This window comes from Conger conger, chromosome 3, assembly GCF_963514075.1.
Source record: "Conger conger chromosome 3, fConCon1.1, whole genome shotgun sequence".
NCBI classification, from domain to species: Eukaryota; Metazoa; Chordata; class Actinopteri; order Anguilliformes; family Congridae; genus Conger; species Conger conger.
In genome coordinates, this window is record NC_083762.1 from 24,428,469 (window position 1) to 24,455,853 (window position 27,385).

The 27,385-nt window shown below is 44.6% G+C and overlaps 1 protein-coding gene across 1 annotated transcript in view; it reads right to left on the reverse strand.

Moving 5' to 3' along the window:
- The window catches only part of thoc2 (THO complex 2), a 62,900-nt gene that overhangs the window by 1,293 nt on the left and 34,222 nt on the right, over window positions 1-27,385 (reverse strand). Inside the window, exons 23-38 of the mRNA XM_061233483.1 lie at window positions 27,076-27,351; window positions 25,655-25,796; window positions 24,851-25,008; window positions 24,330-24,458; window positions 22,166-22,297; window positions 20,759-20,943; window positions 18,772-18,956; window positions 17,855-17,957; window positions 16,838-17,208; window positions 16,399-16,457; window positions 14,153-14,188; window positions 5,140-5,277; window positions 4,813-4,879; window positions 4,523-4,659; window positions 3,962-4,038; window positions 3,684-3,731 (exon numbers count right to left, since the gene is read on the reverse strand). Of these exons, the coding sequence (XP_061089467.1) occupies window positions 3,704-3,731; window positions 3,962-4,038; window positions 4,523-4,659; window positions 4,813-4,879; window positions 5,140-5,277; window positions 14,153-14,188; window positions 16,399-16,457; window positions 16,838-17,208; window positions 17,855-17,957; window positions 18,772-18,956; window positions 20,759-20,943; window positions 22,166-22,297; window positions 24,330-24,458; window positions 24,851-25,008; window positions 25,655-25,796; window positions 27,076-27,351 (2,223 nt within the window). The 3' untranslated portion in view covers window positions 3,684-3,703. The remainder of the gene's footprint in view (window positions 1-3,683; window positions 3,732-3,961; window positions 4,039-4,522; window positions 4,660-4,812; window positions 4,880-5,139; window positions 5,278-14,152; window positions 14,189-16,398; window positions 16,458-16,837; window positions 17,209-17,854; window positions 17,958-18,771; window positions 18,957-20,758; window positions 20,944-22,165; window positions 22,298-24,329; window positions 24,459-24,850; window positions 25,009-25,654; window positions 25,797-27,075; window positions 27,352-27,385) is intronic.

The window sequence follows — 27,385 nt, forward strand, 5'->3', positions numbered from 1 at the left end:
GGTGTTACATTTAGATAAAAACTGGAGGCGGTTTTCAGATCCCAAAATCTTGGCAATGAATACACACAGAACCCTGTCATTTTTATAGCAGCTAACACTGGAAAAGGAAACTAAATAAGAAGCCATTTATTGAGGGAACTACTTGGAATATAAGGCAAAAAAAAAAACAATAAAAAAAATAAAACCCAGCTTTGTCCTCATGAGAGGCAGAGATACTTGCAAACAATTTGAAGTGACTTAAAGACAAAGGATCTGAGGCAAACCGCAAAGTAGGTATGGGACGATTACTGGTTTCATGATATACCGAGGTAACAAACTGCCTATAATGAATCTGCTGCAAAGTTTGTATTACCGTGAACGAGAGTATTTACTGTTAAGAATTTGATTGATAGCTTTGGATAAAAGCAGCTGTTGGCGAATTTGCAAAAGGGACGTATAATCCTGAATATTCGAGGAGGGGTGTTTTTTTTTATGCCATTCCCTAAGCCGAAGAAAGAAAGTAAAGTGTGTTCTAGAAAAAACTGTGACACACAGCTTAATGACAATAACATAGACACCGATACATTTGCCCAAAGGTAAGCTAAATTCTGAAATCATAATGTATTAAAGTGCAGCCTTTCAGTTTTAATTTGAGGGCGTCTACATCCATATGGGGTGAACCGTGTAATAATCACAGCCTTTTTTATACATACACCCCCTCCCCCCTCCCAATTTTAGGAGACCAAAAGCAATTGGACAAATTAACACAAATGGAAATAAAGTCCCCATATTCAAAATTCTGTTGCAAATCCTATGCAATCAAAGACTGCCTGAAGTCTATGATCCAGAGACCAGTGATGCTCTGCCAGACTTGTACTGCAGCTCTTCAGCTCCTGCGTGTTTCAGGGGCTATTTTCCTTCAGTCTGGTCTTCCACAAATGAAATGCATGCTCAGTTGGATTGACTTGGCCAGTGAAGAACATTCCACTTTTTGGCCCATGTCATCCAATCACTTTTGATGAATCTGGATACTTCAGCATTCATCCTGCTGCTGCCATCTGCAGCGACATCATTATTGAACACAAGTGAGCCAGTTCCAGTGGCAGCCATACATGCCCAAGCCTCCACCATGTTTGACAGATGAGGTGGTATGCTTTGGATCGTTGCTCCTTTTTCTCCTCCACACTTTCCTTTTTCCATCACTCTGGTACAGGTTGATCTTCATCTCTTCTGTCCATCACACTTTGTTCCAGTACTCTACAGGTTTTTTAATGTATGTTTTTGCAAACTGTAACCTGTCCATTCTATTCTTGAGGCTTGCCAGGAGTTTGCGTCTTGTGGTGAACCCCCTGAGGTTATGCTGGCATAGTCTTCTCTTGATGTTCGTCTTTGACACATCTACGCCTACATCCTGGAGAACGTTCTTGATCTTCTTGAACGGTAACAAAGCTTTTTTCTTCACCATTCAAAGGACTCTTCCGTCATTCACGACACTGGTCTTCTGTGGTCTGCAAGCTCATCTGCCATTGCTGAGCTCCCACTCCATTCTTGCTTCTTAACAGTGAACCAAACAGTTGATTTTGACACAGCTACGTTTTTGGTATGTCCCTGATTGATTTATTTAAAATTTCCAGCCTAATAATGACCTGTTTTACTGGCATTGACCCTTCTTTGGTCCTCATGTTGAGACAATATACTACAAATATGCCGGTCTCCCAGCATGTGCCATCAAGCCCCTCCAGCTGGTCCAGAATGCTGCAGCCCGCCTGATTACCAGTCAGCCCAGGTCGGCTCATGTCACTCCGCTTCTCATTGGCCTCCACTGGCTTCCTATTGCCGCACGCATCCGTTTCAAGGCCCTAGTGTTGGCATTTCAGGCTGCTAAGGGGACTGCCCCACCTTACATACAATCCCTGATCACTCCCTACTCCCCAGCTAGACCACTCCGGTCTGCCAGCTCTGGTCGCCTTACGGTTCCCTCTCTACGTGCACCTGGCGGTCGAGCTGCACGTTCACGCCTGTTTTCCGTTCTGGTTCCTCAGTGGTGGAATGACTTGCCTACCACTGTCAGAACAGCAGAATCCCTCCCCCTATTTCGACGCAGACTCAAAACCCACCTTTTCAAACTCTACCTTAGTCCTCCCTCCTGATTTCCCCTGCCCCTCCTTTCTGATATCCCTATCCTTGTCTAACCCCCCCCCCCCCCCCCCCAAAAAAAATTAAAAAAATAAAAAAATAAAAAATGCACTTCTGATGACAACTATGTTTAGAACAGCATTTCCTGTGTATTTTGCTAGTTTCTGGATGTGATGCTCTGACTTATGGTAGAACCTATGCACTTGTAAGTCGCTTTGGATTAAAAGCGTCTGCCAAATGACTAAAATGTAAATGTAAATGTAAATATAGATCCTACAAATGCAGATCCTAGATCCTAGCAGTCCTAGAAACAACTCTAAACGTTTTGCTAGCTCTTATGCATGAACTAACAAGGAAACTCCAACAAACATTTGAGCAGCCAGTCGCCCAATTAATTTTTGTCCCCTAAAATTGTGGAGACTATGTGTAAAAATGGCAACAATTCCTTCACCGACCAGCCAATACGGATATAAAAGCCCTCAAATTAAAGCTAAAGGTCGGCACTTTAACATCCTCGTCTTCATCTTATTTCAAATTGTGTAATTGAAATGTACTGGAGTACAGCCTAAACAACAAAAAGTGCCACTGTCCAAATACTTACAGGGTGCACTGTATTTAGCTACAGGGTTAATGAGAAATTAAAATGTGTCTGGCAATAATGTGGTTTTAATTCAATTCTGACAGAAGGAAACTTCTGCCCTCTCATTTATTACATTCACAACTCAATTTTTGAAAAAGCTGACAGTCCATCTCTGCAGATCCCCAAAAAAAACAATTTTGGGAGAAACATCTGATTAATATATCCAGTATATGTCTTTGCAAATCCATGTCATATGCCATTGCAGTGGCAGACTATGGAAATTGGCAGCATGCCCTGCACAACACGCAAGGGTTCTTTAAAGAGAATGAAAATAGGTCATTTGCTAGGGCTATGAATGAAATCCGATTTACCACAACCACTGATATAATATTCAGCATAATCCAGCCCATTTGCTGTCTGTGCCACTCGCTTTACGCTTCAAGCCTCTCGTCTGGAAAATGCCAACATTCAGTAGCCACGCCCAGTGCGCTCCCACACCAATGCGCCATGCGAGGGTGATTCTGAAAAAATAGACTCAAATGTGTATCCCTGAGCAAAATACTCCTGACGAGCTGGTTGGTACCTTGCATGGCAGCCAATCACCATTGGTGTGAGTGTGCGTTTGATTGGGTGAATGAGAAGCACCAATTGTAGACCGCATTGGATGAATCTATAAGTGCAGAACATTTACCATTTATAACTTTTAGACAGATTTTAAGCCATACAGCATGTGCCAGAAGAGTATGTGTAAACACTACAGACAGCAAAGCTTCCTGTGCCCTTGTCTACAAATTTCTAAAAGTTCTAGCTCTTGCCAGCAGTTATACCAGATGGGCGGAATGTGATCTGAAACTTTGAAAGAGATATTTAAGTACGGTTAATTTGGCTTCACCCTGTGCTAAATGAGTATGATGCTATATAAAAGATCCAGTGGCAATCGTCACGGCGAAAGGGCCTATGTTCACGTTGAGATTTCTACACCACTTACCTTCGCTGCGTCAGTGGGCATCATCTGTGCTTGTCTGAGGATTTATGGGTATCACTGTTAAGGAACAAATTACAATCCGGCAACAAATGCATTCATCAAACAAAATCCACGAGGCTTTTCAAGTGCGGATAATAACCTGATAATAAAGGGAAAGTCTAATCCCTACACCCAAAATAGCGGTGTCACCGAACAAACAGATGGAAAAATGTGAACGTCACAGCACAGCGGTGCTCCGGCTAGCCTGCTTTTCGCTGCTTGTTTAAGGCGGTAAAGGATATTGCTTCTTGTCTTCTTTTGCCCCCGTGCTGTCTCTCTTCTCTTTCTTTTCAGACTTGTCTTTGTCATGCCTGGACTCCTGCGATACACACACACACACACACACACAGCGCCAATGAGGCCGCGGTAATGAGGACCCGCTCAGCATGTCCACAGGAAGCTGTGCCCATCAGCCGAGCATCCTGGGAAATAGCAATGCTTCCCACACAATCAGATCTAATCTTTAAATTACATTCTGCCGCTGCTTATGCTAAACAGAGGTGAAAAGGTCTGGATTTGTTTGCCCGAGTGCTTACCAAGGGAGCACCTGACACACTTTTGAGAGGAGAGGCGCTTGTTTGCCTTTTATAGCAGGGCCGACTGCTAGCCTCCGCTTGAAAGAGCCGCTAAGAAGAATATTAACGGCGTGCAGACGGCTCATCGCGCCAGGGCTGTGAAAATGTCCTGCTGTTTAATTATTGAATAATGTCGCGGACGCAGGCCCTGTCCTTGTTCTGAGTGGGCAGCACTGCGCTATTAAACCTGCGTGCCCAGCTCGAAGCGGGGAGGCTCCGGACGCGCACCTTTTTGCCTGCGGAGGAGTTTTTCTGCGCCTTGGTCAGGTCTCCCTTCTCCTTGCTGGAGGACTTGGAGCTCTTGGTCTTGTCGTTGGAGCGTGGGGAGTCGGACGGGCTGGCACTCTTGTTGTGTTTGGAAGAGCCTGCGAGGAAGGAGGGACTTCGGTCAGACAACATGCGGGGGGGGGTTATCAGTATAAGTAGTAGGTCTTGTGTAAGTTCTGGTAAGTTCTAAGAAACTCCACCTATCTTTGAAAGGACAGGGGAATTAAAAAGGCGGTAACGCTCCGACTCACTCGTTCCATTCTCGTCTTTCCGGCGCTTCAGTTCCTGACTCATCTCGCGGTCACTGTTGGAGTAGTCCTGAAAAGAAGAGCGGAGAGTGACCGTGGGAAATTCAAACCTCCCTTCACACGCCTCATGCCTCCTCCACCCCGGCTGGCGACACAGCGCTTTATCACACTGGCGTAGCACGGGCAGGCGTAGCGCTGTGAAGACCAGGTGAAAAGCAGTCAATGGACCGCTCAAGAGTCAACGGACTACCGGAGAATTCAAGAACACAGCGATCCGGTTCCTTTTTCTCTCGCCCTGCGGACGGGGAGCGAGACGTGGAAGGTACTCACTCGTTTTCTGTCCTTCCTGTCTTTGTCGTCTTTCTTTTCTTTTTCTTTGGAGCGGGCTCGGGATTTCTCTGAGTCTTTCTTGTCGGTCTCCATCTCTTTGCTTTTGGACTGTGTGGCTGTGTTGTGGTTGGCGTAGTGCTGGGGAGGGGGGGGGAATTAAGCAACAGGCAGGTTAAGCCGCTGACGCTGGGCACCATGGGAACAGAACACACAGCACAAGCGCCCGGCACGACGGCTTCATTAGCCCAATCAGGGCTGCCACAGGTGCGTCCCAGAGGACTCGCTCCTGGACAGCTGGCCCACCCCATCCATCCACATTCCCCTTTCCCGTCCAGCTACAGAACGAGCCACGGAATCTGTAATGACGGCATAATTTCTGGTATCAGGCTATCTATCTCACTTCGCCAGCTGGCTGCTTTTCTTCCATTTGTCACCGGCCTTCTGCATTGACACTCTTCACACAAACGTGTATTAACTGCAGTTTGGCGTGTAAACCGCAAGCTACACTGAAGTGGGGATTTGTTGGGCTGTGCAGGCTTGTTATAAATAAAAAGACAAAATCGCAACAGCGAGACTGAGCGGTGAGAGAGGGCAAGGATACAACATCTTTCAGAAAGCCTCACAATTTCAGACCTTGCTGTGGAATACGTGTTCAACAGCAGCTATTCTGGGGAATACAGTTCTGGAGGATTTGGAGGACTAGTGTCAATTTTACCTCATGGCCATCTGGGAAGGTCGACCATGCCTTATCACTTAAAGAAAATAAGCAGACTGGATGGACTACACATAAATCCAAATGAATTCTCCCAATGATGCAACTGAAGCCTGCTAATTTGAATCTCTCGTAAAAAGCAGCATATAAAATGCCCAGCTAATCCTTGCAATCTTTATAAGGGCCTGTAAATTAATAGGGTGGTGACGATTTTACGAGATCCCTAGAACACTGACAGCTTATGACATAGAATTAAGGGTTTTTTTTAAAAATGCAGAGCTTGTGGAGAACATATTTCTCCGTTAATCAAAATGACAACAGATGCTGAGGACTGTGGATATCAGCATTCCCAGTAGCCTCAGCTCTCCATTAGGTATCGCTTTCCAAGTGGACCCGGAGTGAAGTGTACGGGGCCATCTGCTGAGAACAAAAGCAAAAGGAACTGCAGGGGATACATCCGAAGAGCAGAAACATCCACAGATGCTAATGCGCTCAACCTGTTCACTGCTCAGTTACTGAGACCGACAACGCTAGGGCCATTTGTCTCTCTCAGTGCTTGCCACTCACGTAATGTTTAAGAAGCAGGACAGTTTCATATTGCTCAAATTTAGTTTCTCTTCCCTCCCTGCTCCCTCCTCCTTTGTCTTCCAAAATGTATTCAAACCTGCAACTAAAAATAAATACTTCAACGAAAGAAATGCATGTCTGTGTTAAGTATTTGTTGCACAAATAAATGTGGAGATTTTTCCAGAGAAAAAAACATCAAGCAAGAGTTTCAAAAAAGGCCCAATTTATTCCGCAATTAAAATCCAGTACAAACCAGAATCAAGTTTGTACACCCCGGAAGAACAGAACCTTCTGGAACCGAATATACCACAAGCTATAAAATGAGGTTAGGCACAGAGGAAATTAATTATTATCCATCACCCAGTGCCACAGTTATAGTCAGGGAGTGATCTCAAAATGTCAGGCAGAGTCGTTGCCCTACATAAGTCAGGTTAAGGCTATAAAAAAATAAAAAAATAAAAATTAGCAAGAATCTGAACCTCGAATTTCACTGGAGCAGCCATTCTAAAGGTGCTCAAGGGACAATATATGGAGGTCTTAAAGATGTGAGCAGCTGTTCGGTGGTTGGACAAAACAAACATTGCTCAAAGGAACGCCAGACACAAACATGATTGGTGGAGAACATTACTATGCCCCCCGGGTATCATACATCCCCAGTTCACGAAGCCCTTGTTTGGATGAAGGAAATTATTAAATAGTGTAACTTAAGAGGCATGGTCTTTAGAGTCATAGACTGACTGTTCAACAGAATGTGGTATAACATCAGTAGCATACAATTGACCATTTTTAACATCATGAAACCGCAATGAGTCATTTCCCTTATTTTTCATGGAGCCAGAGTCTTTCTATACTTGCTTTAGGATTTTTTCCCCACACTGTTCCTTGCAGAACTAATATTCTTCAGGCTTCAGAATTTTGGACATCTCCCCAAAAATGGACAACTCTGTAACAACAGACCATGGGACAATGCAAATTTAGATTTAATGTGATCATCACTTGGCTGCTGTCCCTCCGCTGTCCAGTGTTAAAATTCTTCAGCTGCAAAGCATTCCTGACTGCAAGGACTCAACAGTGGGTGGCCAAAGTGCAGACTACTCTCGATAATTTCTTCAGGAAATGATCACTGTGCCTGTATTAGACCTTACTTATCATTGTCCTGTATATTCTATAGTCTGGAGTCTGGGGTCTGCAAAGGCCATTGCAAAACCTTAACCTTTTGTTCCTGGGTTGACTGTGAGGTATGGAGCAGTCTTGTTAAAATACCAAGCTCTTTTTAGCTTACATTTTTTCACTGACTCTGAAAAAGGGCCTGCATTTGTTGATATTTAATCAAGTCGATTGTTCTTTCCACTTGCACAATATTCCTAGTGACACACAAGCCCAAAGCATAATAGACCCACGCCCATGCTTAGCAGTTCTTGATGATGCATCACAGAGCAAAGAGGATTTTTACCACTAGTTTCACATATTTCCATGACAAAACACCCAGGATCCTAAACCTGCTTTTCAGAAGTCTAACTCTGTGTTACATTCTAAAATATATTCTGACATTTAGACAGAAGCCCCAGTGACAATGAGTCTGTATGACAGTGCAGAGTATGTTCAATTTTAAAATCATGCAAAATCATGTCACGCCCATTTAAGCAACATCCTTTATATAATATTTATTTGTATTTGGATAGCGGTACAATTTCTGTTCTTTTGAATCTCAACTCCAGCACATTGGATTTTTAACTATGATTATGAGGTTAAAGCGCAGACTGTCATGTGTATTTACACAGCGGACAGGTCCGGACCATTGCATCTATTGGTCAGTTTACGTTCCAGCCGTGACAATATGCACGATATACACATACTAAATGTCTTAAAATTACTCTGCGTTTGTAGATCACTGTTATCTACTTTGTAATCAAAATGAACATAACTTAACATTATTATCATATCGCCGCTAGTAGCCTACCAAAGTAAAATAAAATGAGTGAGTTAAAAGTGTCCGTAGATTTGGAGTAGTAACGAAAAAAAACTTAGGCAACATCCTCGGATTGAAATACCAGCAAAGCCACCAAACCCCGGCGAAGCAAATGACTCAAAGGCACAAAGTTATTTCAATAATTGCACGTTATCTGGCAGTGTCCCGATAAACATCTACAACAAAAACAAATGACTTGTGTATGTTAGTGTCGTCTGTAACGTAAACTAGCAAGCTAGCTAACAGTGGTGATACATTATTGCAATAGCGTTGCTTAGCTAAGGTTAGTGCAGTGGGGATACATTATTCCAAATACTTATAACGTTTGCTAACGTTAGTACCGTTGCTTCGATAGTGGAGTGGGGATACATTATTGCTAGCTACCGTGCACAATACCGTTGCTTAGCAACCAATAAACTACTGTTCAGCGGAAGAATACATTTACCATAAAACATAGTTCCATAAACAATACGCTTTTTGCCTAACCACCCCGCTAGCTGTGCCAATATCCACGATATACCACGGGTTCTCGTTCCATAACACTTAATTATACGCATATCAGGTCATCCATGAAGGAATTACTTCTTTTTTTCAGTCACCCCATTTTAGGGGACCAAAAGTAATCGGACAGTTGGCTTCTCAGCGGTTTCTAATTAGTTAAGTGTTTTCAATCAGTTCCTTAGTGTAGGTATAAAGCCGACTCATACTTCCTCGCAGGATCTTTTCGACAAGCGCCGTGCAATAAAAATGTAAGTGTTGCACAACTTTTAGCATTTATATTTAGAAAAAAGGTCTGTGATGGGGGTTCTGTTGTCTCTATGGTAACAAGAGGCCAAACTGCTGAGGTTTAGAATTTTGAAAACACGACAATGCTGGCACGGCCTATCCATAACAATGAATTTCACTGTTCCATCTGGCTGTCCAATCAATACTGCTTGACAAAGTATGACTGTCTGTGATATAACAAAACTCTTGTGTGAAAATGCATCATGTTTGTAATGCAATGCTTGTCACAAGGGTGGTGGGATTTATTATAAATCAGACTTAAGAAAGCTTTCAGTATCAAGTCTTGATTCTAGGATTTTGATTGCCCTTGGAGTCTGTCATTGGCATTTATCAACACGAGGAACATAGTTGTGCCAATGAAAATCAAGGAAGCCAGAGACATGAGCCAAATAATAGTTAATTAACAGTTTAGAACATCAAGAAGAGCACTGGTGTATGCTTGGGATCATTACAATAATGTGGGATGAAGCACCATCCAATGAGTCCAAATAGTTTGGAGGCATTTGATTGAACTTCAGTACATGCTTCTGTACACTTCAGAATTAAGTCTAGATTTCAGCAGTGATATAAGCAATGAAGGCAATTGAGCAGCTCCAGTGGCAGCTTCTTTTAACCTCCACACTTAAGACTTGTATCAGGGTGATGGCAAGTGCAATCTTGGTGTCCACAAGGCCTTTTTTCCAGAACTTGTAGGTACTACTCAGCAATCTGCGGAGAGTAGTCACTGGCACATCCTTGCCAGCCTCCTGAAGAGTGTTTCAGATCTGTCGAACAGGTGTTTTTGGTTTTTCTTTGTTGTGGAAGAAAGACAAAACAGAAATTGTACCACTGTTTAAATACCTTCTGACTGCACTGTATATTATTGACAAGTGTATGACTACATAAAGTGCATACATGTCCTGAAAAATAAAGAAACCACTGGCGTACTGAGGGACAGTCACCAAACAGGTCGACCCAGGAAAAGCAGTAATATAGAGGCTATACCACAAGATGCAAACCACTCATCAGTAGTAAGAATCGGAAAGCGAGATTACAATTAGCAAAAAAGTTCTGGAACAAAGAAGAGAAAGAAGGGATCTGCTCATGATCCAAAACATACAAACTTATCTGTGAAACACGGTGGAGGAAGTGTCATGGCTTGGGCTTGCATGGCTGCTTCTGGTGTGCGCTCACTAATCTTTATTGGTGATGCAACTCATGATGGTAGCAGCAGGATGAATTCAAAAGTCTACGAAAACATTCTGTCTGCCAACTTACGGAGAAATGCGTCCAAACTAATTGGGAGGAACTTCATCCTCCCCCCCGAAACAAACAACTGAACGAGGTTGCAGGAAAAGCCTGGAAAAGCATCACAAAAGAAGAATGCAACAGTTTGGTGATATGAATAGGTCGCAGGCTTGATGCAAGCAAGTGAAATGCTACCAAATATTAAGTGTTATTTACTTTAATTTATTTAAATCCTCATTTACTTAAATACTGTTCCAATTCTTCCGTTCACCTAAAAATTGGATGGTCTGATACCAAAGGTGGTATGTTCTAAGTAGTTTAACATCTAGGTGTAAATACCAGGAAATAAAAGCTGAAATACTCTCTCAACCCCAAATGTATTCAGTATATTCCAAAAACAATGGAATTGGCTGGGGGACTTTGGAGGGGACTGTAGTTGCTGCTATATTTTCATATTCTTAATATTCAATACATTGCACATTCTAGGCACTTCCTCATATTTCCAAAGATTATTGTTGTTTTACCAGTCTAAGCTTCCCTCTTTTTCCCCCTACTTTTTCCTTAGCCAGCATATTTTTTCATGTCAGACTGTCATACTCTATACAAGCAAACATAGGACATAGCCTGAGTGAGAAAGGCGGGCTTGAATTTGCTTGTCCCATAAAATGTAGTAAGCCTGGCCTGATTTACATTAATTGAAGCCTGATCATTTCAACTAAGCCTGAATGTTACAAGCGAGGTTTGTGAAATACCCCTCAGGCCATCTTGGAAAAAAACACTGTTCCTTCTCCCTCCATTTGGCAAACATATGGTGTTTGCGCAGCGCTGGTAGTAATCTTCTGAAAATACTGATTACACATCTGCTAAATCATCTTTTTAATCTAAAATATCAAGGGTATGAGTACATGGGAAGGTTACTGAAAATATAGTCTCACCCGCATCAATGTAAAAAAACAAAATAAATGAGGGTCTTACAGCCCGATTATAGCGATGCCCTCCTGTGTTAAACATTAGGCAGTTTCCTCTACAGCAAAAATGAGATGAAACCGCAGAAGAGCATTCATTTCAGCCGGGGGCCTAACCCATCTACAGCATCTGTGCTGATGAAAGCCTTTCTTTCACTGCCACGTTACAGGGCGCTCTATGTGCTCCCTAAATTTTGACTGGCGAGAAAAAAGCCAATAACAAAAGGGCAGACACAACAGCGGTGATGTGGGGAAAGTTTGGAGGAGCTCGCGATCGATGCGGCTGGATAAAAGGGTGAGCGGGAGCAACTTCACACGGAGCTTTGAATGAAGCCGTTATCGCAACAGTCACGTTTTTCTGGAGCCTAATTAGGCCTCTGAAGGCTTCACAATATTTGCTTTTCTTGGCTAGGTATGTAAAACTACCTCCAGGCCTCATTGTGCATTCATCAGCGGTCCAAGCTGGATCAACACCACATCCATGCAGACAGAGCTTTAAATTGTCTGAGCTTGCAATGGTGCCCAAATCCCCAATGATGAAATGGCTATACTTCTTTCTAAAAATGCTATACAGAACAATATTGGGTGGTCTGATCCCTGTTGTGGCTATGATAAGATCCCCACAGCTGTTGGGTCCTTGAGCACTGCTCCAGCAGGGACTGTCTCCTGCTTAGTCTAATCAACTGTAAGTTGTTTTGGATAAAAGCGTCTCCTGAACAACACAGCTTGTGTTATGCAGCTGCTGAAAAAACAGCACAGTGGCAGAAGCGTAAGCAGTCAACAAAGGTAGTTTGATCTGGAATTTCTGAACAGTAACCGCCTGGATAATGTGGACCTGGTTGTAATACTGTGGCAGTAGAGTGGGGTGGCAAGTGGTGACTTTGCAGCAGCCGGCTAATTCTCACAAGAACTACCATGTTCATACATTTATTGAAAAACAAAATGAAAAGAAAAGACCCTGGGTCATTTTGGAGGGAAATTTTGAAATGGAATGATCCCAGTTTTGAACGGGGAGCTCGCTCTGATAGACTGGAAGAGGCAGCAGGAGAGGACTGAGGAGGAAAAATAGAGCAGTGTTCTACTTTCTACCACTGCTGAGGCCGCTGTGACCATTAATCCCACTGCACAGGGCAGATCGGCACAGTAATGGTCATTTTTCAAATATTCCCGTGATAGTTAAAGCAAGTTCGGTAACCTCGCTAAACTTTCCGCTCAAGTGTGAATACAAGGCAAGTGGACAACACCCAGAATCACACAAGCATTAGCCACCATCATGTTATATAACCTTTGAATGATTTATGAGGGCAATTTATTTCAGTCATCACCAGGTAAGGCAGTAGGGACTTGGCCATAACGATCTCCACAGACATATGTCCTTTACCTTGAGGGGGAGGATCTTCCAAATGAAAGCAGATGACAAGGGAGAATAAATTAGCCTACTACCAAGTCATCAATCAAAACGGAAGCCAAGACATGATTTATGTTCCTCTGCAGTTCTGAACACATGACCTGATGCTTCCAACGGAAACACTTCAACACAAACACCCCGATCAAGTGACAGGGGCTCACGATGTTAGGTCAAGACTCGACTCGGCAAGACTTGGCTGCCTTCCCCAACCTGATAAAAACACAGCGGGAGCGAATGGCGAAAAAAGGTTGCGCAAAGCTAAAGGAGTCGTGGTTTTTTGACATCAGAGAACGAGATAAGGATACTCCCTTCAGCGCGAGTCAAAATGGCACCATACATGAGGCGCCCGAGAGATTATATCTTCTCCCTGTCGTTGAATGAGCGCCGTCCCTTTTCACACACCCATTTCACAGAGATGCCCTTTCAAAGCATCAATGAATTCCTGTTAAGAGTGAGTCACGATTCGAGGCTTTGGCATCTGCTTAAAAACTCTCGTGGGGGTGGGTATTTGAAGCAGTGGAGATCAGCACATTCTGAAATGGCCCGTCACTTCCTGCATTAACCGCAATGCGAACGCTTCTCTAGACGCGGGTTTGATCGGCGCCATTCAAAGTGGTTATCGCAGCGGAGAGCAAAGTCAGACGGAAGGCTTGGAGCACGGGGGGGTCCATTGTAAACCCTCCAGACACCACATGCTGCTGCAATCGCAATCTCTATCTTACCAATAAAAATAAGAATTTCTGAATGCTGCAATTGCATATAAGATTCGAGGGGAAGGAGAGGAGGATGGAAAAGAGACGGGTCGCGATTGCTGATGCCGTGGTGTGAATTATACATGCCACCGAAAAAATTCCCACTGCTATTCAGCAAAGTCATTATCTGTGGCAGCAAAATCAATTCAACAGTGCTGTTTTCAGGGGAGACGCAATCTAACCGTCTACACATAGCCACAGTGCAAAACCGCTGTGTGCACATTAACACACACACATGTTAATGCACCCCCTCCATTATGAATATCATAACCAAAGAGGTGAGAAACACAGCACATTTCTGATGGGGGGGGGGGGGGGGGGTACACTACACACACACCAAAACCAGAGCATCGATATCTACCTCAAATAAGTCTACCCTTTGGGGCTTTAAAGGGGCAGTTCACTCAAAAAAATGGCATGTTTCCACTTAGTATCTGTCCATCCAGGTTGAGCTGCAGCCAACATTTAGAAACCCAGTCACATTTCAGCAAAAACTACCAGGATGGACAGAGACTACTCAGGTGGGCGGACTGCCCCTCTAAGCGCCCTGAAAAGCAGCCGACTCGACACCTGCCTGGGCCTGGGGACGCGGCGCGGGAGTGGTCAAATGAAACACAGTGTGCAAACCTTTGAAGCGGAGTCCTTGAGTTCGATGAGACTGTCCTGTAGGAATGAATGGAGATGACAGATGAGCAGGAGGAGCTTGGCAGACATCGGGAGAGAGGGGGGGTGGGGGCAGGATGGCCGTCACTCCACACAGCCCCACAGACCTTCAAGGACTAAGACTTTGACATTGTTATTTGGAGAGAAAGAGACTTGCAGAAAACTATGGAGGATGGAGAAGGGGAAGGGTGGGTTAGCCTGATTCTCAAATTCTGTGTGTATAAAAATAAGCCTCTGCTTTCGAAAGCCCCTGAGAAGAGAATCTTTTCCTTTTTTTCCCCATCACAATGCTTCTGTGAACAGGGTCAGTCAGAGCCAAATCAGACACCGGTGAATATGAACTCGATGAGACCAGGCTCTATCATATCTCCTGCAATGGACACTGCTTCAGACCAAATGTGCATACACTTACACTAAATCTCGAGATTTAGAATTTGACAATTACAAAATGTTACAATCAGGCGTGTCTGTACCAACACAGAGACGGATCAAGCAGGTGTCCTAATCTTTCAAAGTCCTTCGGCTTGAAATTTCATAGTATTATTTGCGATAAAGACCGTATAGAGACAGACAGCACAGTAAATGCTTTGAAGAAAGCTTACAGATACCTAGATAATCAATATCAATAACCAATCATAGAATTAATCATTTCAACAATACAAATTCGACAGACGACCACTGACTCATCTAGAGAACCGCCCAATAACTGGCAAATCTGAGGATTTTGTGGTAGAGGTGTTGATTTCACACTGAATGACCCAAAGACACAGAAAAACACTGCATTTGGCTTTCGCAAAAATGAGATGCAATACCTTGTACCCATGTCTCTGGTTATAAAGTGTCGTTTTTCTCTGTGTGTGTTCAAGAGAGTTCATGTCCTAAGGCGGCAATATGTGGGCACTTTAGTGGGGTGTGCAAAAACATTAATGGGCTCAAATATAGGCTCGGAGAGTTAAGAGTTCATTCCAGTGCTGTGAGTTAATTTGCAGAAAATCAGTGTCGCTGTGTGATATGCCTGCCTAAGATGCTTCTGTGCGTAATTTAATAACTTACAGTTTGTAATGGACAAGACATGGGGAAACTCATTGACTTCTTGGAGGTTAGGGAACATAAAGAATTAGAACAGGCTCCCTGGAGCGGATCCTTCCGGAAGGCTACACCCACGCCTGATGTTTTTCCTCCTCGCTGTCGGTTTCTTTTATTTGTTGCCATTGCTTGCAGAACATCGTGGATTTTTTTCTTTTCTGTGCTTGCAGGGGGGTTTGGGGAGGGGGGATGGGGGCAGGCTGTCGTAGGCTCCTACTGCAGGTGCTGAAGGTGGGGTCAGGGGTGGGCGAGGAATTCCACTGGACAGGCTTCCACCGCTCGAAGCGCTGGCACAGCTACACACCGCCTGCTGACTGAATAACACGCAACTACCGAGGAGGAGGAGGAGGAGGAGGAGGAGGGTGGGGGAGCACGGAGCCATCTCTCCTGTAGGGGGCTCCCTCTTGGAAGGCACTGGGAGGCAGCGGATGCCGTTCCGCTCTCTGCTGGACTCTGGAAGGCGGGAAGGAACCGGCACCGTGTTTCAACCAGGAATTCTTCCTCCGGATGCATCCTCTCATCGCCATTCAGATAGAGGAAGAAAAAAAAAAAAACCCAAAAACAAAACAAAAAAAGAAAAAGAAAAAAGCGCTCCACTTCTCAACAGGGAGCCCAAATCTGCTTTAAGCAAATACTGCACTCGAACGGGGGGTGGAAAATCTAACAGGGAGAGGAAAAATGGAAATGTGCAAGAAAAAATAAGACGAATAAATACGAGATTATAAAAAAAATATATCTTTTTTTTCCCCCCAGGAAAAAAAATAGAGGCACTTGAGCTGGTTATCTCCACACTTAAGACGAGATCACGAAGAGGAAAAAAAAACTGCTATTTACAACATTCTGCTAGGTCCTTGAAGATTTTCTTACAAAAATATTCATTACAAAAAAAATAGTCCATGAAATGCTTTCTATTCTTTTTTTCTCCTTTTTTCTTAAAAAAAAAAAAAAAAAAAAAAAAAAAAACACAAAAAAAATACATCTCTGCGTTTAAAGCTGGACTCCAGAGGCCCCTGTGTGCACTCTCCATGTTGGACGAGGTGGGAAGACGGACACTTGGAAGAACACGTGGTCTCCATTGGGAAGGGGAGGAATCGAAGGTGCAGCCTTCCTCAGGCTATACTAACCTTAACCGCGGAGGAGTGTGACGGCGAAGAGTGGGTGTCCAGCTTTCGTCTCTTTTGTTCTGAGAAGAAAGGGGGAGGAGGAGGGTTCAGTTATGCTGCCCTTCTGCGCAAACTCGCAGAAGGGTGTTGCGTGACCTTCTGCAGCTGCGCGCCAAACGAAACAAGGCCGCATTCCTGCAGGTGACGCACACAAACCTCTGCCAAAACAAAAACTGAACCGTGAAACCACTGCCCTCAAATAAACAAGAAAAATGCCGTTTGATCGACTAAGAGGTCTATGAAAACGGCACCGACACTGAAAAAGTCAATTAAGCTTTTCTCGCGGCGCTTCACGCTGTAAATTCCTCAAAGATATTAAAGCAACACTCGGCGCCGGACGCATATCGTCACGGACCCGCCACATTACCGTAGGTGAAGAGCTGAAAAAGAAGGAGCTTACCCCGGTCGGTCTCGGCCGAATCGGACCTGGGAACGGGCGACTTCAAGGACCCAGCCTGGGTGTTCTTCTCTCCCTTGCAGTTCTCCTTGGCCACGTCTCGCTCCTTGGAGGACTCCTTGTCGGAGGCGGCGCCGGCGGTCTTGGTCTTCTCCTCCTTGCTCTTCTCGTCCTTCTTGGGCTTCTCCTTGTCGGACTTGGGCGTCTTCTCCTTGCCGTCACGCGCCTTGTCATCTTTGGCGGACCTCTCCTCCTTCTGCCTCTCCTTCCCGCTGGTTTTGGCCTCTGGGGTGCTGCCCGGAGTCTTCTCCTTCTTTTCCTTCTTCTCCTTCCCGCTTTTCTCTTTGTCTTCCTTCTCCTTCATGTTTTTGTTGCTGGGGGGGGGAAAACGTCAGCAGAGTTAAGACAAATCCGTCATTGTCGCCTCCGGAAGACGCAGCGCTTTTCTTACACCGAGCAGTCTGACCGAAAGCCACCTTTTGAGAAGTGCCAAATTGCTTTCGTGACCTGGTCAAGCCCTGAGAAAACACCCAGAAGGCCGCAGCCAAACATATCCGATCTACAGTTTATCACACCTCAAGTAATGTTTTAATTCCAATTATTTCTGGCTCTGTAACACTTCCTCTCCAGCATGACTCTGAAAAGGTTGCTTCACACTAGGCAATTTATGGGATTTCGCCTTCCCTCCCGGTTTCCTGTCTGTGTAACAGCCATGTCTTCTGAAAAAGGTTACTTTAAAGCCATTTCCTTCAGCAATAGCTCAATTTAATAGAATAGAATCCCCGGCTACTACCTGAAACACTATTGGATTTGATTACACAGTTCAGGGGGGAAGAGACACTTTGATAAAGGACTCACGTGTTTTGAAGGTAGTTTCAAATAATAACCCGGCTGCTAAACTTTCTCACCTCCAGGCCTATACTTTTAATAACATTATATGAAAGATGAGAGCAATGCATCAATCTCGAGATCCCCCGAATGCTATGGCAAGAAAGGCTGCAGTGTTAGGGGCTGCCATACCTGTTAGGAGCACTGTTCCCATTACTGGTAGCGACTTTGGTCGTCGAGTTGTTGGTTTTGTTGGCTGGTTTCACAGAGCCCTGGGTTTTCTCCTTGGACTTATCTGAAACACAGAACAAGGGGGCATAGATGGAAAGTGGCAAAGGATAAATTCTGCACAGACAGACAGTACAGAGGGGTCACTGTCTGGAATAGCTTGCCAGGGTTTTGAAACGGTGCTTGATGCTATTTAGCTGTTCGGCAAACCAAGCAGTAGGTACACTTTAGTGGTAGATTAAGGCGAACATTGCTGGGCTGAACAGGCTGTTCTTGTCATCATTACATTATCAAAAGCATTGCTTCTGCAGCTTTGTGACATGATGTTACGACTTCATAAACAGATTAAATAATTTTTTTTAAGGCTGAAAAACACAAAAATGAGGACTGTCTAGGGAGAAGGATGAACAGAAATTTATCCAGGGTTTATGTACATCCAAGGAAAATGCGCAATCCTTCAGCGCAATCAAAAGCTCATGAAAAGTGAATGAAATGTAGATGGAGTTTTACAGCTGTGAATTATTTAGAAGCGCTGCAGAAGCGCTTCGAGAGCTTTTATTCTGAATGAATGTGTGTGGGCCGCATGCGTCAGAAGGGACATGTAACCCACAATTAGAGAAAAAAAAAAAAAAAAAAATTAAAAATATAAAAATAACAACCCAGACATCCACTGCATTACTAACAACCGTTTAACAGCTGGGCGTGGGCACCGATAGTGCTGCCAAATTAATTTACCACTCTCATAACCCCTTCACTCAAAATTACAGATAATTCATGGAGGTAATCTACACAGCTACAGGTAATGAACACGCGGGGAGTGCTTCCGTAGACCCTGGCCCTCCCCCGCCCCCGGGCCCCGGGACCGAACCCCGCTCTCTTACCCGCGTCCTCAGTGGCGCCCTCGTCGGTCTTGCCGCCGCTAACGGCGGCAGTGGCGGGTTTCCCCACACTGCCCGGTCCGTTCTGCAGGCTGGGGGGCCTGGCGCTGGGCACTGGCTGCTCCTTGTGGTGGAACTCGTTCTCGGGGACCATGTGCACTTTCCTGCCTTTCAACTGCCCTGAGTAGCTGCAAGTCGCACACATGGTTACCGGGGGGAAGTGATGTCACACAGCAACAGTCCAGCAAGCAGAAAACCGGCAGGCAGAGTCAAAACGCAAGCTTTCAGGCGCCCCACCATAGCTATTAAACTGAAGGAGTTTATCTACGTTGAGTGAAAACTGTCATCTTGACCCATCATTACCATGATCTTTTCGTGCCACGTCTAGGCGGACCGTAATAGCTTGTAATTTCCGTGTTTTTTTTGCACCATGGTTACCAGGATAAGGTGGCGACTTTGCCTGCAATACAATTTGAAGGCTTAAATGTTGACTCTGAATACCAGGCTAAAAACAGCAACTAAACACCTGCAGAATCTAAAAGCGTATTTCTGGCTCGGAGGAAGGGATAATTCCACAGCTTTTCAAGCTGTGTATAAAACGCAAAGTCCCAGGGAAGCATACAGCTGCACTATGGATTCCCAAAACATATATCCAGAACAGCATATTCCACAACCTAACGCATTATCTGAATTTTAATCATGTAGTTCACCGAGTGAGCGAGCTGGCGGTTACGTAGGTCTGAATATCAGGAGGAGCAGGAGATTTTAGTAACTTTCACAGCAGAATCAAGTTTACACAGTTAAATAACCCAAAAAGCTTGATTCAGAAACATTTTTCTTTGAATTTAATAAAGCACTTGATATTATGGAACTAAAAAAAAACCCCTGCTGTTTTAGTCCAGGTAGAATAAAGAGAGAAGGAATAAGGGTCCAACAAAATGCGTGAGCATGAATTTTGATTAACTGGAGAAACGGGCCAAAAACAGGAGGGATTTTCTGAAACGCACTTCACCTCATTACGCCTCACAGGCGACGGAGGCAAAAGATAACGATTCTCCACAGCAACCGCAGAAACACGCGCCCTTTTCAGCGCGACTTCAAACGGGCGCGAGGGCGAAGGAGAGCCGAGTGGGTACGAAAGCGGCCGTCCCTGGGATCCGATCCCGCGGCACCGCGTAATGGAAACGTCGTTCGGCGCGGAGATGCTCATTACCGGCGGGAGCGAGCGTGTTTACTCTGCCCTGCGCCCGTCGCGGCGGAAAGAGAAAAGCTCATTACGATGGATAACTGATCACGACTGGACAAAGGCCGGCGTGATCCCAACAAGTCCTCTGCTATTGAATTAATGGTTTTCATTAGCCGACAATGAGGGACTTTACTGCAGGCGCGACCTTATCCCGCCTTTTAATCTTGGCCGGGATTGACTGCGCTGAAATACGAGTGACGGGAGGGAGCGGCCAGGCGGCACCGGAAGGGCACAGAGAACGCCGTGCCACACGTGGGAAAAACCGCCAAGCCGCCACACTGCTGGGAGGATGCTAAAGGGCTGGGTATCGTCTCATACACGCACAGACACACACAAACACGTATACATAAACACACGAATACACACACACAGACACAAACAAACACACGCATGCACACACACAAACATAGACACACACACACAAATACAAACAGACAAACCGATATAGACACACACAACCACATTTAAAAACACACACCAACAAAGACACACAAAGTATCCCAACTTTCTCTCTGATGGGGCAGCCCTGACTGTTCACTGTCACTGCTCAGGGACTTCCACCATCTCAAGTGGAGCAAAGGTCAGACAGGTGGCGTTTTAACCGCGCGCGAACGTGCCTGACTGAGGTACGAAGCATCTGTTCGGCCAGGTCCCCCCCCCCCCACCCCTCTGCTCAAAAACCTCTGCGCACCAGACCCGGGCACTGTAAGGAAATTCACACAAGGCTGGATGGCTCTCCGTTACCCCATAGCCAACGCATAGAGGTCAGGCCTCTTCTCCTTCTCCTCCTGGCAGATCTTGTGGACGCGGCACTCCAGGGCCTGCCCCAGGTTCAGCACTTTGGGGTAGCAGGGCAGTATCTTGGTCAGCACGATGAGGATGTTGCGGATGTGCGTGTACTCGCCCGTCTCCAGGCAGTGCACGGAGGCCTGCGGGGGAGGGAGAGAGGGAGGGGAGGTGGGGGTTAGGCAAGGCCAACGTGTTCATCAACAGGGACACCAACGCAAATAAGCTCCCGTCAAGGACTGACTCCTGACACGTTTTACGGCTCGGACGTGGGCTAAAAAAACGCCGTTTCTGGACCACGGATTTATCTGTCTATTTAAACAGCGGTTTTTCACCGTGACACTTGTGTGTGAAAATACCTTCACCGCCCAATTGTTTTATATAGAGGCACTATATTTGGATCGTGCTACAGGTGACTTCTGCTGGAAAACTACTGTATATCAAGTCTTTTTATACACTGCGAGTATGAAATGTATATACAAGCACAACCTTGGTCTGAGAACGTATCTATTTGTTTGTGTATTGCAGATTTAGATGGTGCCATAATGTCTGGTAGGCACTGGAGAGGTCTTGTAACAATAGTGTTTCTGGACCAATCAGGAGGGCGGCAAAACCCCCCTGCCTGGGAACACTGACGCAAATGTACATCTGCATGAAAGATAATTAAAGTGAGAGCTTGTCGGACATTTTGTAACATGCTCGTGTTCCTGCGGCTGGCAGTTTAATTAAACTTTGTTATGTATAGACAAACATTGGCACCGTCTCTTCATCAACGTGGAGATCATTTTCCCCAGTCGAGTATTTTGGACTGACCAACGTACACACTAATGCTAGCATGGCTCCGGTGAAAGACATTAGGAAATGGAATAAATGTACACATAAAGGGATTTTATTCAGCAAGCCCATCTCTTGGATCGTGATTGTTCTAAACCCCGGCTTAGGTCCTCGTACAGCCATTAGACATGAATAAAAACGGAAGAGCCTTCGTTTGAAATCCTCGAATGGTCATAAATCAAAGATGAAGACAGGTGTAACGAACGCCTTTCATTAGCACTCTGCCAACAAAATGCGGAGCTCTGATGTTAAAGAAAAGGGAGAAAAAAAAGTCAAGTACTCCCTCAGCTACTTAGAAGTACTTTGCAGTCAGTGAAAAACAAAGGCGGTTTCCCTTCATCAAATGACTACATTCGGCCCACATGCTGATGCGGAACCGTAAAACCATATCATCAAAAAAATACATTCTTTCAAAGAGAATTAATTATGCAGCAAGCTTTTCACAAGGTCGGTATTTCAATGCGACTTGCTCTGCGCAGAAACAACAGCCCTTTCAACAGCTACGAACGGGCCGGGGGAAGGGCAGCTCACTTTAGTCAGCTTGTAATGCCACTTGTGGACGACGTGTCTGAAGTTCTCGTAGTCCAGTTGGTCCGCCTTGTTCCCGCCGTCGAAGCTCGTCGCTCTAAAGATGGTGAGGAACCCTGGGTAATTTCCACACTCCTGAAATGAGAGTGGAACAGAGGCAACAAAATGATGTTCCCAATCGGTGCTATATGTTTGGTGCACGTAAACAAGATGAATGTTAGAATAATGTAAAAGCATGGCTCACTAAATCATACAAATAAACCTTAGGCCTAACTGTGTGCCTCAGGGATAGTTGACCTTAAACAGCTACAAAGACTTTATTTGTATAATCACAGCCAGCTCTGATGACATGAAAATGGATGCTTTTGTTCATAATAAATATTTTATTTATCATGAAATATATGGCCATATAGAAGAAATAGGATTACAAACAATATAAACAAAATGCAAAAGGCTACAGTGAGATGTTCCAAGTTTTACAGTTATGGAGCTAACCAATTAACCCGACTTTGTGAAATGCTCCCAGCCCAGATCCTTTGACCTTGGCTCAGGCCACTAAAAAAAAAGTACCCTTTGCATATTGTTTTATCAGATTTAATTGTTCTGATGCAGAAGTCAGGTAATGTTAGCAAGTTACCTTTTAAAAGAACTTAATAGTTTCATAGCGCATAGCTAGCTATCTTCTAGCCAAACAGAGCAGTAGTCTTGCTCACAGAAGTGTACCCATTACCTTTAGAATTTAGACGGTCAAGTTATATATCCTAGCCATTTAAGTTTTACCTGCATGTTCTTGTCGGTATGGAGTATATGCAAATTCAATCCCTTTGTAGAGTACCAAAATGAATTCCTGAAATAAGTCAACAGTGCATGCAAGTTTCGTAGGCTACATCTGAACTTGTTTGGGTAGGCGTGTATGGCAAGTAAATGTTTTGTGCTTATTTCAGACGATGTTGCTTGGCGTGGTTGTAAAAAAAAAAAAGAAATGAGTGGCTGCTTTTGTCATGTACCTGTAGGCTACAGCTTCACCCACGATATCATCCTACTCTAAAGTCAGTTTCAATATGTCGGTCATTCAGTTGCTGAATAGCGTAGCCTACACATTCTTACCTGAAAATGGCACGTAATAAAGAGACTGTTATTTTAAGTGCTAATATTAAAGAAAGCTGGTATTGCAGTAATTTTAATGTTAAAAGCAGGCCAAAATGGCTAGGGCATTTCACTGCTCCTTTTTGCATAGCTTCAGCAGTTCCACCAACAAAGAACCTGCAGGAAAAGCGACCAGACTTGGCTAGATTTTATATTTATTTTTCTTCATATGTGCACATTGCGACAGGAAATAGCCTTATAGCCGAGAGATAGGTGAGAATTTCAAGATCCCAGATCTGTGCCCTTCTAATTTTTGACCAAAATCTAATCCACCTATGCTTTTCAAGCATCCTGTAAAGTTCAGAGCTGCGAAATGATACCCCTTTTCCGTGTCAAATCACATGTGCCAACAACACCAACGCTGGCTTTACTGCAATTGGAAGAGTCAGTAATAATTTTAAAGCAGCAGCAAGGAGTGCCATATACAGTGTATTGGCTTACAATGGTTTTGCCGGTATGCTGGAAGTAACACATTTTTAAATGTATTAATTTATTTCTTTGAAATGGTATTTCAGGGAAGCTCATATTCTGATTTCATGTTCCAAAACTGTCACACCAAGTTTTAAAAATTTGAATGAGATTAAATCATTGTAAATGAAAGTATGTATTTTTAAGGAACAGAAGCTACTTTTCAACATCCGTTGTCCCCAGTCAACTTAAAGATTAAAATATTTATTGACAATTTTATCAATTTCCAATATTAAACAGTGTCAGATGGCACCTTCTCATAGATGGCACAATAACTCATCACACACACACAGTCACAAGGTACCTTCTGGTAGATGGCACGTTACCTGTGAATACACAATCACAAGGTACCTTCCTTCACAGATGGCACAGACAGACAGACAGACAGACAGACAGACAGACAGACACACACAGACACACACAGACACACACAGACACACACAGACACACACAGACACACACAGACACACACAGACACACACAGACACACACAGACACACACAGACACACACAGACACACAGACAGACAGACAGACAGACAGACAGAGGGTACCTTCTCGTAGATAGCGCGGTCACTGTGCCACCGGGTCACTGTCTCCAGCATGCAGCACAGGAAGCGCCCGTATCGCCGGGCCTCGTTCTCTGTGCAGCTAGCCACCGTGTAGATGATGTCAGAGAACACCTGGGGGGGTGGGCATGGGGCGTTCAATAACAGCCTTCTTACTGTTAGACTTTTAACCGCAGGCAAAGCCAAAGCAAAGCCAAGTAAATTCACCATATTAAGATGCCACCCCCTCAGCCTAAACTCATACGGACTATCTAGGTTTCTTAAATTTAGCAAAGTTTTCCCTTTAAATGATAACTTTACATATATACCCAACAGGAATATGCAGTTGGCAGGACATTTGAAAATGAACCTTGAGGACGACGTTTGGTTTGAGCTGGCCCGAGCCATTACAAAGCCATTCAACTGAAGACATTCCCGACGTGTAGTCTTTATCCCCTTGGAGGCCCCCCCATCCCAAAAGCCTGAGGAACACCACACAGAATGCAGTGTCAGGGGATGGAGCTTACCCTGTCGTAGCACAGCAGAGTGCAGAAATTGGGTGTTTTCTGCTGGTGCACCAGCTCCACGAAGCGGGCGCAGTAAACGGCGTCGATGGCTGAGAAGATGCACCGAGGGAAGAGACAGAGCTGCAGAAACTTGGTGATGGTCTCGTTCTTGGTGGATTCTGGGCAGAAGATTAAAAAGCGTTCAAAACCAGCATCGCATCAAATGAGCAAATTTACAAAACAGCTTCTTGTTGTTCCAGCACTTAAACTTGCCATGCTGCAAAACAATGTAATGCACAAGCCATCATTTTAACTAAATCCCCTGGGTCCAAATGTCCTTTTGAGCAGATAAATTCTGATGCATATAGACAGCTACTCCAAATCGTTACAAGGCTGTAGTGTCTGACATTCGTCAGCATTTTGTTGGTTCAATAAAAACACTGGCACCCAATGGAGCAAAATTCAGAGTTTTCTTTTCCCCCCCCTAAGCCCCATGTATTCCATTGACTTTACAGCCCTTTTGTGAACCTGTAAATTGATTTTTTCTTTGTTGAAACAGCACCATTATTGCATCCATTATAGTACGAGGACGGCGATTACTTTTCTTCACATTCTAATTATGACTACTGCCATCACAATGATAACTGATGTCCTGATAAGGGATGTCCTTGTTGGGAAGAAATAATAACTGCAGCATTATAGCACTGCTGTATTATCACCGTGTTTGTTACTTTAATGGTTGTTGTTAGTGAAGGTGCCTGTTGGGTGGTGAGGCTAATGCGGATGTATGTGAATGTTGAGTGGTGTGGAGGGTCGGGCACTCACTGGCCAGCAGCCAGTTGTCCTTCTCCAGTTTAAGCCGATGCAGGACCCTCTGGACGTGCTCCAGCTGCTTCTTCTCCTCCTCCTGCAGTTTATCCTGCAGCGCTGTGCACCGCTCCTTCTCCTTCTTCTTCTTATTCAGAGGCTGCAGGGGAAGAGACGCGGCAACAGCCTCAGCTACAGAGCCAAAAGAACGGCATCGACCGAGACGCGACAACGCCATCGACCGAGACGCAACAACCCCATCAACTAAGACAAAATACCATCAGCCAAAACACAATACCAACATTAGCCAAAACAGGTCAACACCATTCGGCAAAACACAATACCATCATTAGCCAAAACAGGTCAACACCATTCGACAAAACACAATACCACAATTAGCCAAAACAGGTCAACACCATTCGGCAAAACACAATACCACCATTAGCCAAAACCAGTCAACACCATTCGGCAAAACACAACAGGACTCTCAAACAAAGACACAACAATGCCATTAAGCACATCCTCCCCAGACATTCTGCAAACAAAATCACGCAAACAAACAAAAGCCTTCCCGTCAACCGAGACACAGCAACGCCATCAACAAACGGAAACACCCCACCACTAACAATAGCCTCACCACAGACGAAGACATTAATGCCGGACTCAACCACACCACACAATAACTAAAAAAAAAAAATAAGCTAGCCAGCAGCCTTTCACATTTCTCATAAAGCCAAGCATCCGAAAGGCATTCAACTACACATCGTTTGAGTCAGACAAGCAGCTCAATTATTCATCAACAAGATTGTTTTACAATCAGATTTTCGTTTGTTGGTAATGCATTTACAATGGGCCCGGTGCGTTTTATCATCATCATCCCCGTCCTCCAATAGCTTTACAATTCAGCCCCGAGCGTAAACGGAGGAGGGCAAATGTCCAGGTGGAGAATCAGGTATAAATGCTGTCAGATTGAAAGCTCTGTTCTAATTGGACATAGTGCTGAGTCAGGAGTACACAGAGAAAAGTTTAATCAGCTGCTTGACTAAATATAGAGTTGGAAAATGTAGATTTAAAGACTAAGCCTTGTAAGTATTGTACAAGAGCAGACGATAAGTAAATAAACACTGTCAAAGCTCTTAAATTCTGTGATGTGTGAAAACAGGCAGGTTAGAAAATACCAATTCCAAAAGTGAGATTGTAAGCTTTAAAACTTGCAGACTGCTCAGAATATTTTTATGCATCAAAGCCTAGGATGCCTGTAGCTGTCAACAGATTAAATTAAGTTTGCACACAGGTCTTCTGAAAATAAAAAATTTGAAAGGAAAATACATTGTGCGGCATTGAACGTGGAAAGATTTATCTTTGGAGACGTGGCAGTAAACATTTGCTGCGACAGAAAAACAGAAGAGAAATGACATCGTTGGTTCGGGACGACCTACCATGTCGGGGTTTTCGTCGATGGCCTTCATCTGCACCTTGAGTTTGTTGACTTCCCGGTCGTAGGCGTTGTGGGGCACGGCCAGGTCGTACATGGTGAGGGACCAGAAGGTGGCGTAGAACTGCGGCCGCAGGTCGTCCCACACCTTGGGCAGGTGCAGGGACACCACGGCCTCGTGCACGGGAGCCATCACCTGCTCGCAGGCCGCCATGTACTTGTGCACCTTCTGCTGCTGCCGGTTGCCCTTCTCCGCCTTCTTCAGCTCGTCGTACTTGGACTGCGGACAACAGCAGAGGGACGCTGGTGAGTTC